The sequence below is a fragment of the Amblyraja radiata genome, chromosome 46, assembly GCF_010909765.2.
Source record: "Amblyraja radiata isolate CabotCenter1 chromosome 46, sAmbRad1.1.pri, whole genome shotgun sequence".
NCBI lineage: Eukaryota > Metazoa > Chordata > Chondrichthyes > Rajiformes > Rajidae > Amblyraja > Amblyraja radiata.
In genome coordinates this window covers 5,370,168-5,384,046 of record NC_046001.1, presented here as the reverse complement: position 1 = coordinate 5,384,046, position 13,879 = coordinate 5,370,168, and the positions used below count along the sequence as shown (strand labels likewise).

Sequence of the window (13,879 nt, the reverse complement as noted above, 5' to 3'; positions counted from 1 at the left end):
GGCTTATCTTTTCTTACCGATTCTGCGATCCTCAGGACAGCGTGGATAGTCAGACCAAACATATCCTCTCCTTTAATATAATCAGGAAAAAGTCTCAGCATGTCTGCTTCTTTACGCAGCCGCACAATCGGTTCAAGAATTCTGTTCCAAACTCCTGAGAAATGAGAGGATGTAGAAAATACACACTGGTCATTTACAAGTTATGGTTCAACAGCTTAAGTACCAAAAATACTCAGTTCCAAAATGTTTCACTTTCCCAACCCGTTTGCACTGACTAAAGCATGTCAACAGATCAGCAGCACAATATACGGTGGTATTAGACGCACTTTTCCATTATGCTAAATGTACCACAGATATCTGTCCCGTCTGCTATGAAACGTTAGCTGACCACACATGGCAATAATGGAAATTATGAGTAGCATTTGAAAATAGAACCGAATAATACATTTTTAACAAGACATTAACAGAATAATAATTTCTATAGATCACAATCAGGACAGAATACAAGGTTGTCATTTGACACATTGCATCTGCACCAGTGTGCACCAAGAGCATTACAATTAGTAAATATAATCAGGAATAAACAATTCCAACACTATAAATTTAAGAGTGAAAGCCAACTGCATAAACTGCACTGAAGCTACACAGGATGAGATGCTAAAATTTAAAATAATACGTGGGAGAGGAAGTATTGCATCCTGTTGACATTTTTGGAGTTAACGATTGGATGGGGCCATTAAGTATTTCTAAACTGCAGCTAATATTTTAGTTCAATATTTATTCTGAACATGATTTGGTCATATTTTACCTTGTGGGGTCCAATCAGTAACAATCAAATCCTCATGTCCTTGTTCAATAATCTGGACATCAAACTCGGGTTTTCCATTAGTATCATTGATGGTGCAGTGGTAGCAGCAACGCCTGTTGGTGTATCGCATACTCCAATAAATTCGAGTCGCTTCAAATCCAATTGGATAAAGAGCGGTTACACTGTGGAATTCCTGCATCTGATGGGGGAGCAACTGACCGATGGTATGAAAAATCAGGCCGCCAACCCTGAACATATGGCTGCGTTTGCCACGCTGCACAATGCTGGCGATCTGCTTCACCTCATCTCTCTGAATGAAGACGCGGCGGTAAACGGCAAAACAACGAATTTCCTGTTCATTTGCTCCTTTCAATTTATGTTGACTGCAGAGCATGGTCTTGTCCTTAAAAAACATACACCGGGCATGGATAGCACAAGCAAAATGGTAGGTGTTTGGGCACCGAACCCGATGGCAACCCGTAGTGGCACCGGTCTTTTGACAAAAAGCACACTTTGTGGTGAGTCCCCTGTGGAAAGCCACTTCCACATTTATCAGTGCCCCTGCCTGAGTCTCATAAACCTCAGAGGACCACAACGCACAGTTTAGATGGACCCACAAATCCAAATCCAGATTCAACAGTCTTGCTGGCCCATCTGTTGTTCCATCACCATCTTCATGACAGAAGCAGCACCGCCGAGTGTCCTTGGGCATGGGGTCTGGTTTCAATGATGTCCCCAGCTTCTGAATGAGTTCTTCAATTTCATGTTGTGAGACGTGTTTAAATTTCCCTTTATGAAATATGAGTTTAAATTCCAAACGCTTCCAACGGATTCCTCGCCATCTCTTCATCAGTGGTTGAGGTTCCTCAAACTGCTTTTCATCCAGTGGGAGAGGATGCTTGATCTTTGGTGATTCAATTGATGGATCAGGCTTGCTTGACTCTGCTGGAGTTCCAGGTGATGATATACTTGGGGATGAGGGTGGAGAACTCTCTGGCTGTATTATGGGAAGCTGGTGAACATCGAGTATAGACATATTATTGCTATAATGATGCACCACAATTCTTTCCTTGGTTGGACATTCTGAGGAAGTTTCCTGAAGAGAGAATAGCAATAGAAGCCATTATGTTTTGAAACAACATAAGTTACCAATATATTGAAAACAACAATCGGTTTCTCATTTAAATAAAAGTGTCATTCAAAACTTTTTGCACAGCGCCTCCGTGGCAACACTGGTTTCAGCCAATTTTCATTCCCCAATGCATCGATTTGACAATTCTTGACCTTATCTGGTAGTCCTTCCACAGTATGTGCTACCATACCTCTGCAACCTCTTCCCACTCTAGCCGAGCTCACATTGCTAATTGCCTTCTGCCAAGGGCTGTCGTTTATGTTTGCAGACCATTTAAATACTTTTAAGTAGTCACAAGTGTAAACATCAAACTGCAAGAAATGCACCAGCCAATCTTTGTACATTAAGTTCCTAAAAAGATCAATGATAGGACCAGGTAATTAGTTTTAGTGATGTTGAATGAAGGACATTGTGGATACCACCTTTAATTTGTTTAACTTCACAAGACAACCCATTAGGTTTCTGTTTAATATGTCATCTGAAAGATGTGCCACAGTATAGTGTAGCACTGAATAAGTACTGCATTAAAGTGATGCATATATTTTTCAATTCACATCTCTGGAGTCAGAATTGAAAGCTTTCTGACTGCCAAGATTGCTACCAGCCGAGTCATGGATGTCACTGAAAACGTGAACGCTTTCTTCTTAAAAAAAACAATGTCTCTACTGTTCTCAAAGTGTGTTTGAAAATCATGTTGGTGTACCAACCAAATTTCATCTGGCAGTGTGGGGTCTTGACCATCAACCACTCTGACATGTAAGTGGATTAAAGTTGAGGAACATTTTACTAAATGATCAATGAGATCATCATATACAATTGTCAAGATAACTTCAGGAGGAAATAAACTAAAAAGAGCAATTGTGGTTAATTTCAGGAAAATTAGGAAACTTCTCAGAGTTCTTAAGCAAGCTCCAAGAAATCAGGGATTTCCATTACCATCGGTCGTCATACTTAAATATCCCTCTCCCCATCGAAATGTATCCCAATAACCACATGCTCTTCAGCTGGGAGTATACACATACCGGTGTGGCAGTTGCCATCTCTTCCCCTGGTTTCTTAAGGGCAGAGCCTGGTAACGTGACATCATACTGCTTGAACCAATTATGTTTTTCCAACACCAGTTTCTCCAAATCCACTGAATCTTCTTTGGAGCCTACTAAGAAAAATAATTCAAACGTCAACATTATCAACTAGCAAGGAAAACAGTGCTAGTTTGGTAATCCGGAAGTATGTACGACTGTTGTTACTGTTTTATATTGAGAGTTGAGTAGTACTGCTCAAATGGAGGAAACGTCTTTGGGGCACAGTGATGCAGCTAATAAAATTGTTGAGTCACAACTCCAGTAACCCAGGTTCAATCCTGACCTTGGGTGCTGTCGAAGTGGAGTACGCATTTTCTCTCTGCGACCGCATGTTTCCTCCTCCAGTTTGGGGTTTCTAGTTTCTTCCCACATCCCAAAAGATACGCGGGTTGGTAGGTTAACTGGATTGCTCTGTGAGCTGACATAGACCTGATGGGCTGAAATAGCCTCCCCTCTATTGTAAGGAAGTATACATGGAAGCTTCAACGAGAGTTGGGTCAAATGGCCCGATTGTTGTAATTTCTATATAATTCAATGAGTGATGTACGATGAAATAAATAATTAAATAGTGTTCGGGATGGGTGGTGTTTGGGGACAACCTTGCTTTGTGGGGTTAATTAAACAGAGCCAAGAATATAATAGGCAGCATATGATGTATGATGAATCCAACAGTATTTTTTCATTACTTTAATTGTTAACAAACTGAAATTGACAACAAACGATATAGATAACCATCTATTTTGAATGCTGAGCCATTAAGGAAATCAAATGTGTGCCAAAACCCTACCTGCGGAAAACACAGGATGTCAAGAGTCAATTTCCGACTCCAAAGTTAGTTTAGAAACTGTTGCTTTGCTTACTTGAATAGAAATGACCAGAGTGGCACAATTGTTACTTTTCGCTTCTGGAGCATAGGATTTATTATCCATGGGAAATATCTAATTCCCAACGACGGATTCAAATTACGTAGTTTTGAAAAGGTCAAAGTTACACATACCTTGATCAGGGGCTTCCAACGTGGATTTTTTCCCACCTGGCAGGAAAGACCGTGAGCTGTCTGGAACATCCGCAACTTCGTAGGATCCCGGGATCTTCATTTGGAGCAACTGAGCAAGAACCGTCATCATTCTATTTATATCCTATAACAAATAAAAGTTATTGAGATATTAAATACATGAAACCAGTTTGTACCATTCCTAATCTTGTTTCTTTATACCCATATCTTCATCTCAGAGATGTATTTGTTCAGTGTTAATGTGTACAGAATTTGCATTACATTTTGTACGATGTCTACCTGTGGTAAACAGGAGAACATTGAATGATTTTGTGCAATACGACTCTAATGACACCGGCTGGCATGAATCAAACTGCCAAGAACGAGACCAGAATAGGTTAAAATGAGTTATTTACCTTGGCAACAGTTCCTGAGACAGTGAGTGTGACTGCAACCTGGTTTCCTTTTTCACTCTTCCATGGACCAGAGAAAGGTGCGTCCTTCTCAGTATTTTCGACAAATGGTTCTGTATTTACAAATGGCTTTGTGTCAGGAAATACTAAAGAGAAACAAGCATTTGAAATGGACAAATTAGTAACTCAGAATTGAAATGTGGACTTAGCAAGACATTAAATACCACAGTGCTTGTTATTTTTCCTTAAAATTAAAAAAATAACCTAAAATGCTGTATTTACTTATTTGAATAGAAGTATCATTTACATATTGCATTAGCAAGTCCAAGTTTAAAGACCATTTAAATGACATTTTGCACCAGGTGCTCCTGCATATAGATTAACAACGTATATCATACATAATAACTAATATTGGAAGGATTCTGATGCCACTATGAGATGACCATAGATCTTTTCTGAACCCTTTCAAACTTGACAATATCTTTCCTACAACATGGTGCACAGAACTGAACACAATATGCGGTCTCACCAACGTCTTTATATAACTGCAACATAACCTCCCAACTTCTAGACTCAATACTCTAACTGATGAAGGCCAAAGTGCCAAAAGCCTTTTTGACCACCTTTATCTACCTGCGTCTCGACCTTCAAGGAACCATGCACTTGTACTCCTAGATCCCTCTGCTCAACAACACTATCCAGAGGCCTACTATTTACTGTGTAGGTCCTGCCCTTATTCAACGTCACAAAATGCAACACCTCACACTTCTCTGTATTAAATTCCATCAACCATTCCTCAGCCCTCCTGGCCAATCGATCCAGATCCTGCTGTAATCGTCCACAACCTTATTCACTATCTTGAATCCTTGAAATGAATAAGCGAGTTTGATATTCCGAAAAACGCAACGAATCATGGGATTTGTCAAAGGTCACTCGAGATAAACACTCTCGGCAACTGTGCCGCCGCACAAGGCCTGCGCCTCGTCCGCAGCCAGGATCGAACCTGGGTCTCCGGTGCCGCAAGCACCGCCGAACGCCACTGGACCATCCCCGTCCCCTCCCGAGTGCGCCACCCCCATCGGGGGGCGGACGGAGACATTGGGAGACAGACAGGAGCGGCTCCCCAGGCTCACAGCCAGCGCGGAGAAGCAGCGCTGACTCCAGCTCAACTCTGCTTGTCCCGCCGGGTTAACCGACAGCCCTGAACAGACGCAAGTCAGACGGGAGTGGCGGCCCAGGCTTACAGCCAGCGTGGAGAAGAAGCGCTAACTCTACTGCTCCGGGCTGGTGTCCTGTCAGTCCAGGGCTGTAGGTTAACCCGGCGGGACAGGCAGAGTTGAGCTGGAGTTAGCTCTTCTTCTCCGCGCTGGCCGTGGGCCTGGGGCACTCGGGAGGAGACGGGGATGGTCCTGTGGCGGTTCGGCAGCGCTTGCGGCGCCAGAGACTCGGGTCCGAACCTGGCTACGGATGAGGTGCAGGTCTGTGTGCATACGGCGGCACGGTTGCAAAGCGTGTTTATCGCGAGTGACCTATGACCTGGGCATGCGCAGTCAGAATACCGAACTTGCTTATTCAAGAGAATGTTTAAAAAAAAGTATTTCACAAACTGATCAAGAGGGGGCAGTACAGGACTTTGTTTCAAGGATTTAACTGGACAAAGGGGGAAATGTGAGCAGTGGGAAAATAATTTGGAGACAGCAATCATAATTTAGTTAGATTTACCAAAGTGACAGAAAATAAGTTAAACCAGATGGAGAGAAAAAATCTACCGATATGAGTTGGGGAAAAAATGGACTATAATCTGCAACATGAAGGGAAATCAGCATCACGAGTTGAAGGCATTCAATAAGATGAAGGTTTGGACTAAATATTTTCCCACTAAAATAGAGGGGATTCCCAAATCAGGAAGTTAAGGAACACACAGGGTTGGAAATGGCATTAAAAGGCAAGTTAATGACAAATACCGAGTGCTCAACATTGAAGAAAATTGGTGCAGGGCAAAACATTGCAGAAGGTGCAGGGATAAAATTAGAAAGGTATTATAGAATTCTTTGTGACCACAGGATCACAGTAAACATTGTAAGCAATGATTAAACGTTGCTTAATTGGCAATTACTAATTTCTCATACTAACCTGGGATACAAGCTCCTGGAATGATGGGAATGACAGGAGATAGGGCACGGTCCATGGACTCTTCCTTCACTTCAGTCAGCAAGGGAAACCGGGATGTTTCTTGCCCAAGGACACTTTCTGGTGAGGATGCCGGCACAATGCTGTCAGGGGTTTGTCTGTCCTCTTCCAACTCCGCTCTACTGTTGAGAAGAAAGTATGAATCAATTTCTTTACGATTTAGAACTGCTGCAACATCATGGACTGCAGGTAGATTCTCATCATAAGGCAACTGGACATCTCCTGTGTGCTTTCCTTCAATCGGCTGTTTCATTTTCACTCTAGAACTTTGGTTACTTTAAAGGTAATCTTAAAGTTAAAAAAAAAGGAAAATAATTCATCCTTGGTTGCACATGCTTATTCTGTGATATGCCAGAGCTTGTGATGTATTCCTGAAGGGGTCACACAAAAAAAACTGGACAAGGGAAGCAGATATTCTTGTATGAGGAGCATTAGAAAACCAAATGGGTTTTTATGCCAATCTGGTAGTTTCATAATTACCATTACTGAGACTACCTTTTAAAATCCAGATTTATTGAATCATTTGAATTTAAATATCCCAGCTGCTATATTGGGATTCAAATTGGTCTCCAGTTTAAAAGGCCAAATCGCTGGATACTAACCCAGTAACTTATCCATTATGCTACCATACTTCTTGAAACGATAGGAAGGAGGTATTTCCAACATTAACTTCCCCAAGCTGTTAACAAAAGTTATATTTACCAATTTGGCGACCTGTTACAAGGAAGAAGGAGCAATGCTCTAGGATTGCATGCCAATTAGGTACAAAATCCACCTGCTACTTTGTGTAAATAGCACAGTGACTTACGGCAGTAATGCCCCTGTCCCACTTAGGAAACCTGAACGGAAACCTCTGGAGACTTTGCGCCCCACCCAAGCTTTCCGTGCAGTTCCCGGAGGTTGCATGTGGTTGCCGGAGGTTGCAGGTAGGGAGACTGACAAAAACCTCCGGGAACCGCACGGAAACCTTGGGTGGAGCGCAAAGTCTCCAGAGGCTTCCGTTCAGGTTTCCTAAGTGGGACAGGGGCATTAAAGCTTTACTCTTATGAAAATTGAAGACTTAAAATAAATCAGTGAGCATTTAAGAAAAAGAGCGAGTAGAATTTTTAAAGAAGTCTTAGCTGTGAATAAAAAACCTTAGATCTTCATTTTGATTGTGTGGTGGTGTGGGCAAGGAAGCCAACATGTCCATATTTTTCAGTTCTGTTGTCATGAGATCTGCAATGAAGTTGAATAAAAATAGCATTACACTGCATTGTAATAAATAAACCAAGGACAAAAGTTACATAATATTCAACTGTGAGCTATGTACCTTGCCACGGGCATATCAGAAATTAAAACCAATATGACAAGATAGGGAATCTCACCAATAAAAGGTTTTCTAATTAAATACAATCACTTCAGTTTAATTCCAACTTACAATAAAACATAATAGCATTTGAAATTTTCTTTGAACAAGAATATCACTCAAAATCAATCCATCTTTAAAAAAAAATAATTTAATTTAAGATTTGGGCACCCAAATGGCACAGCTAGTAGAGCTGTTGCCTTTTACTCCAGTGATCAGGGTTCAATCCTGACCTCGAGTCCCATCTGTGTGGGAATCTGGGAAGAGGTACAGGACCATCAGCTGCATCAGGATGCTACACAGCTTCTTCCCACAGGCAATAAAACTGGTTAACGGACTGTGTCCCCTCCCCATACATCATTCACCAACACATCTAACCTCGCCCATACTTTGACAGCTAGACACCTGCCAAGGTAAAGCCACTGTTCGGTCTGAATGTCTGTTTTTAGTTCAATTTTTAGGTCGATTTTAGATATGTTAATTTTAAAGTTGCATGTATTTATTCTGCTTTTATTAACTGCACTGACAGGAACTGATGAAACAATTTTTCGTTTCTTCTGTGTATGTAAGTACTCAGTGAAATGATATTAAAGTAAATACTGAATACTGAAATACTGGGTGTGGAGTTTCCACATCCTCCGTGCGACTCCAGGGGTTTCCCCTGGGTGCTCCAGTTTCCTCCAACATCCCAAAGACATGCTGGTCGGTGAACTGGCCACTGTAAGTCACCCCTAACTATTGTGTACGTGAATGGTAGGATTTTGATGGGTTGGGCAACAGTTGTTAACTTTAAGGTCCTTAAGAAATGGAAAGATGTTTAGATCTAATAATTGAATTTAGATTAATTTAATTGATTAGATGAATTTAATTGATTTGATGAAACTGATGAGTATGAATTTTTTGTTGGGCATTTACTATTTGTTTTAGCGTTTAACTGTATCATTTTTTCTAAAACTGCAAATAATAACTTGTTTCTGTTAATGCTGTTCAGTGTTTTTTGTCCTTTACATTTTAAACAGATGTCTCCGAAGAAGAAATGCAAAATTGTCAATCCGAATTCCCAGCAAATGAGACTGATTTAGACAGCATTCGCAGAGATGATCAGAATTTGGACTACTCCAAATGTGATGATCGACAGCATATTCTTAATGGGAAAGTAGTGGGCAGAAAGGCATGTCATGTGTGGTTTGAAGAGCCAAAACTTGTAGTTTACAATGCCAAAATTGAAAAGTTGAGGGAAAACAAGGTGTACAGAGTTGCTTATTGGTTACAATCTGAGAAGTATGATGATGCTACTGACGATGCCCATCGACCAGCGGCCGTCAACTCCCCGACTCAGTCATAGCGGGATGCATTGTGGAAACGGCAAATTCGGGCCAGAGTCTGCACTGATCACCAAACACATATGTTTGCATGGTTCTCCCCTACACCAATTTTATTCTCCCCACATTCCCGCCCCACACAACTTCTACTACTCACCAAAATCAAAAAATCCCTCTTGATAGGGTTAGATCAAATCATTATTTATTGTGCCAATAGTTTTGCTCTAATGAATTCTCATACCTTTTTGTCCTTCATGTTCTTTCTGTCGTTCAGTGAGCTCCTCAGAAGTGGCTAAACCATTAACCAGTTTCTGCTGAACAGAGGGAGGTGGCGTAGGAGGCAGCGAAGAAGGAGGCGTTGGTGGGTTACTCAAATTGTTCTGCTGAAGACGGACAGAAAATGTAATCGACAATGCCAGAAAATGGAAAGAGACGACCTTGCACTCAAGGTCCAAACCAATGCAACTTTCTTTTGAAAGTTATAAAGCAGCAAATATCTGCAAGATGTTCTTCCACAGACATGTACAGAACACAACAAATGCATACAATAAAGACAGCATTATGAAATAATTTGTAAACACAAAATGCTGGAGTAACTCAGCGGGACAGGCAGCATCTCTGGAGAGAAGGAATGGGTGACGTTTCGGGTCGAGATCCTTCCTCAGGCTGGTTAGGGATAAGGGAAACGAGAGATATAGGTGGTGGTGTGGACAATGAATGAAAGATATGCAAAAAAGAGAGAGAGAGAGAGAGAGAGAGAGCGGTCTCTGCAGAAGGCGGAAAGGTGTGGAGATGGGAAAATGCGGCTAATGGTGGGATCCCGTTGGATGTGGCGGAAATTTCAGAGGAGTATGTGCTGTATGCGACGGCTGATGGGGTGGAAGGTAAGGACTATGGGGATTCTGTCTCTGTTGCGACTTGGGGGAGGGGGAGCAAGGGCAGAGCTGCCGGGTACCGAGGAGACACAAGTGAGGGCCTCATCTATGATGGGAGAGGGGAACCCTCGTTCCCTGAAGAATGAGGACATCTCAGATGTTCTAGTATGGAACACCTCAACTTGGGCGCAGATGCGGAATAGACGGAGGAATTGGTAGGGGATAGAGTGTTTGCAGCAAGCAGGGTGGGAAGAAGTATAGTTGAGATAGTTGTCATTGGTTTGAAATACCATATTTTTCTGAAGCTCAACCTGTATACAAAATGTTTCACCTAAAGTACTTGACTTAGATTACCAATATATTCTCAGAATTATTTTTGAGTTCAACATGCTAGACTATTTCTGTCTGCAAGTCTCCACTCACCTACATTCCAGACAGCATTTTCATCACTACTGATCCATTAATTTGCTTTGACCAGATCCAAACTACTTTTTTGACTCACTGCTTTTTATCAGATGCCAACAAACAAGATTTAACTTTGGAAGGCAACAGAAAACGCTCTGTCAGAGACTTAATTCAGACTTTACAAAGCAGTGACACAATACCTGCAAACACAGGATGAGCCCATTCAACTCATTGTGTTCCTGCTGGCACCCAGTGGAACAATCCCATTCATCATCTTATTTGCAGAGGTACAGGAAATGTATTCACTCACATACTCATCAACTCCTCTTTAGACTTTAAAGCATGGAAACGGTATCTTCGGCCCACCGAGTCCACACGGACCAGCGATTAACCCCGTACACTGGCACTATCCTACACACTAGGGACAATTCACAATTTTTACTGAAGCCAATTAACCTACAAACCCGCACGTCTTTGGAGTGTGGGAGGAAACCCGCGCAAACACAGGGAGACAGCACCCGTAGTCAGGATCGAACCCGGGGCTCTGGCGCAGTGAGGCAGCAACTACCGCTGCACCACCGTTTATTATTCACCGCCAAATTTATTATTCTTTCATCATTTTAGTACCATTTAGCTGCACTAAAGGGCGATTTATTCTAACCAATTAACCTACCAACACAATTTTAGGATCGTGGGAGGAAACTGAAGCATTCAGTGAATGTGGTCACAGAGAGAATGAGCAAACTCCACACACACACACACACACACAGCACCAAAGGTTGGGCCAAAGGGCCCATTTCCAAGCTGAATGACTCAATCACATTATTCTGCAGGGAAAACTAGATCTTTTACTCAACTTATCTCAGCAAATTATGCTAAACGCAACCATAAGTGTCATTTCAGTCACATTTACCTTGTAGAGAAGCTGCGAGTAGTAATCGGGAACACTATCCAGCACTGCATTCCCAAATGATCCTTTCAGTTGGTTCTTGTTATTGAAGGGACTGCTCCCAAATGGAGGAAAGAGGCCAAAATTCACCTCAACGGTAGGTTCCATCAAAGGGAGGAGGGACAGTTGCTGGGGGAATAAAAATGATAATAATGCCCACAATAGAGAGAAGCACAGCAACAGCCTGGCATGTAATCTACAGATTCATTCATGAACAATCATGTAAATATTTAACATACATACTCTTGCAATCCTTTATGTTAAATTACATTTAATTCTCATATTCTATTTCGTTTCCCCCCCTTTTCACTTCAACTCAATTTATTATATTTCGCTTGGTTGTGCCATGAATCTGAACAAATTCTTCTTGCCCTATAACCTGGCATCAGGGAGGTACTATGCCATGCAAAGCTTGCATGAAAAAGATTAGAGAATTCTCTGTAATTGATTGATATGATTTTACTGTCTGATCTCAGTCCCAAGATTCCAAGTGATACTAAGTTAATTAAAATCATGGACTGATACCTGTTGCAACTGCTTCATGAGAGCATCTGTACTTTTTATTCCCTCTTCCTTTTTACTCTTCTTTCGTGAGTTGGTGCCTCTGTCATTTGCTTTTTGGGTCCTTTTCGATTTTGGAGCCAGGTTTTTCTTGCTAATTTCTTGAAATTCCTTAATCTTGCATAAACAAAGAAAAACAAATTAAACTCAGCTTCACACCTCAGCCTTTTCACTCAAATACACCAAAGCACAAACAAAATCCATAGAATCAGATATGATTACGTTCATTTTTCAGGAGTCCATACTAGATTATTAAATGTGATCCCAAAGCAAGAGCAGGAAGAGCCAACTGCGCTTTGACATTTCTCTTCATAATTATTTTGAACGTTTATAGAAAATCTCTATCATTGGATGAAGAGAAAGCTTGAAACTAAAAGAAAAACGCTGATGTGCGTTTGTGTGTGAGCAAAGCAGTAATTTGGGAAATGATAATCCGGACTGAGATAGGAAGGGTCGGTATGGTTACCACAATAGCACATTGGTTGGTAAACAAAGTAAATTCAAGGTAAAAGGTTATAAAAGATGAAAATTAATGTCTGAATGCATACATGCAGAGCATTTGAGACCTAAAAGACAAACTAACTCTGCAAATATATTACAATGGGTTTGATCAAGTAACTATTAGAGATGTGGTTTGTGGTAATCTCAAGGTTGGGAATTAAAATCTAAAAAGCTGCTGATACAGGAAATGTGAAATGTGAACAGGAAATGCTGAAAGTACTCAGCAGGTTGGGCAGCATCTGCTTGACAAAGGGATGGTAAAGCACCTTATGAAACTCCAGCAGTCTTTATTGGTGAAGATTCTCCCAGTGCTGCTAGGAAAGGAGTTCCAGGACTTAGATCGTGTGACGACAAAGTCAGAATGGTGAGAAACTCTGTGGGGTGGAGAATGTGTAGGGGGTGGTTATCCCATTAAATGACTACCCTTGTCCTTTTTGAGCAGTAGAGGTTGAGTCTGGGAAATGCAAGTGGATCTATCAAACGGGCAGTAGTGTCCTGAATAGTATGAAGTGAGTCACTGGATGCAGGATAACCAGCCTGTCAATCTGAAAATGACCTTCAACCCCTTTGTCATGAAGGCCAACATACTGCTGCTTGTTTGCTTCATCACATGTTGAACCTACCTGCTAATTTTGTGAGATTCATAGTCCAGAACACCAAGATTTCAGAACTTCACTCTTTGTAGTCTCTCTCCATTTAGATATTAATCCATATTTCGATTCTTAAGTGGCTGGATTAAGCGGCACAATTTCACATTTCCCCACATTTTTCGCTCTGATTATTTTCCCTTAAATTTGCAATGACTCGCTTAATAATATTATGATTTTCTACGCATTAAGGGCTGTCCATTTTGCACATTATGGCAGATGTCGGGCTAATTAGCCTATAGTTTATTTTTTTCCCTCTCTCCCTGCTTTCTTAAATTGCGATGTCAAATTTGCCGCCTTCCAATCTTTTAGAAAATGGTGAATTTGGAAATATCACTGCTAATGCACCTGCAATTTTTACAGCTACCTCCCTTAGAACCATGAATGTTTGTAGTTGGTTCCAGGGCATTTGTCCATTTCAGTCCCTTAATTTCTCTGGTTGTTCATATCTCATGATATTAATTACTCTAGGTTAACCACTATCATTGGAGCCTTGCTGGAAACTGGAAGTATCCTGAGCTGATTCTGCTACCACCATCATCTACTGCGACAAGTGATGGCTCCCACTGATTGTCGCCGGAAGCTTGCATCCTTTTCAGGACAGACAATGACAGCAAGGTCAACATTTGTAACAAGATGGACACGATAAAAA

At 41.4% G+C, this 13,879-nt stretch overlaps 1 protein-coding gene across 23 annotated transcripts in view; it reads right to left on the bottom strand.

Annotated features, from left to right (window-relative positions):
* Nucleotides 1-13,879, bottom strand: part of kmt2d (lysine methyltransferase 2D) — a 136,167-nt gene that overhangs the window by 9,184 nt on the left and 113,104 nt on the right. For 17 of the 23 annotated variants that reach the window (XM_033015615.1, XM_033015614.1, XM_033015613.1 and 14 more), the window contains 10 exons: nucleotides 12,044-12,196; nucleotides 11,483-11,647; nucleotides 9,531-9,672; nucleotides 7,756-7,837; nucleotides 6,563-6,741; nucleotides 4,433-4,575; nucleotides 4,020-4,161; nucleotides 2,963-3,096; nucleotides 809-1,904; nucleotides 18-154 (listed from right to left, as the gene is read on the bottom strand). In XM_033015615.1, the coding sequence (XP_032871506.1) occupies nucleotides 18-154; nucleotides 809-1,904; nucleotides 2,963-3,096; nucleotides 4,020-4,161; nucleotides 4,433-4,575; nucleotides 6,563-6,741; nucleotides 7,756-7,837; nucleotides 9,531-9,672; nucleotides 11,483-11,647; nucleotides 12,044-12,196 (2,373 nt within the window). The remainder of the gene's footprint in view (nucleotides 1-17; nucleotides 155-808; nucleotides 1,905-2,962; nucleotides 3,097-4,019; nucleotides 4,162-4,432; nucleotides 4,576-6,562; nucleotides 6,742-7,755; nucleotides 7,838-9,530; nucleotides 9,673-11,482; nucleotides 11,648-12,043; nucleotides 12,197-13,879) is intronic. The other 6 variants (XM_033015623.1, XM_033015636.1, XM_033015624.1 and 3 more) reach the window with 4 other exon arrangements.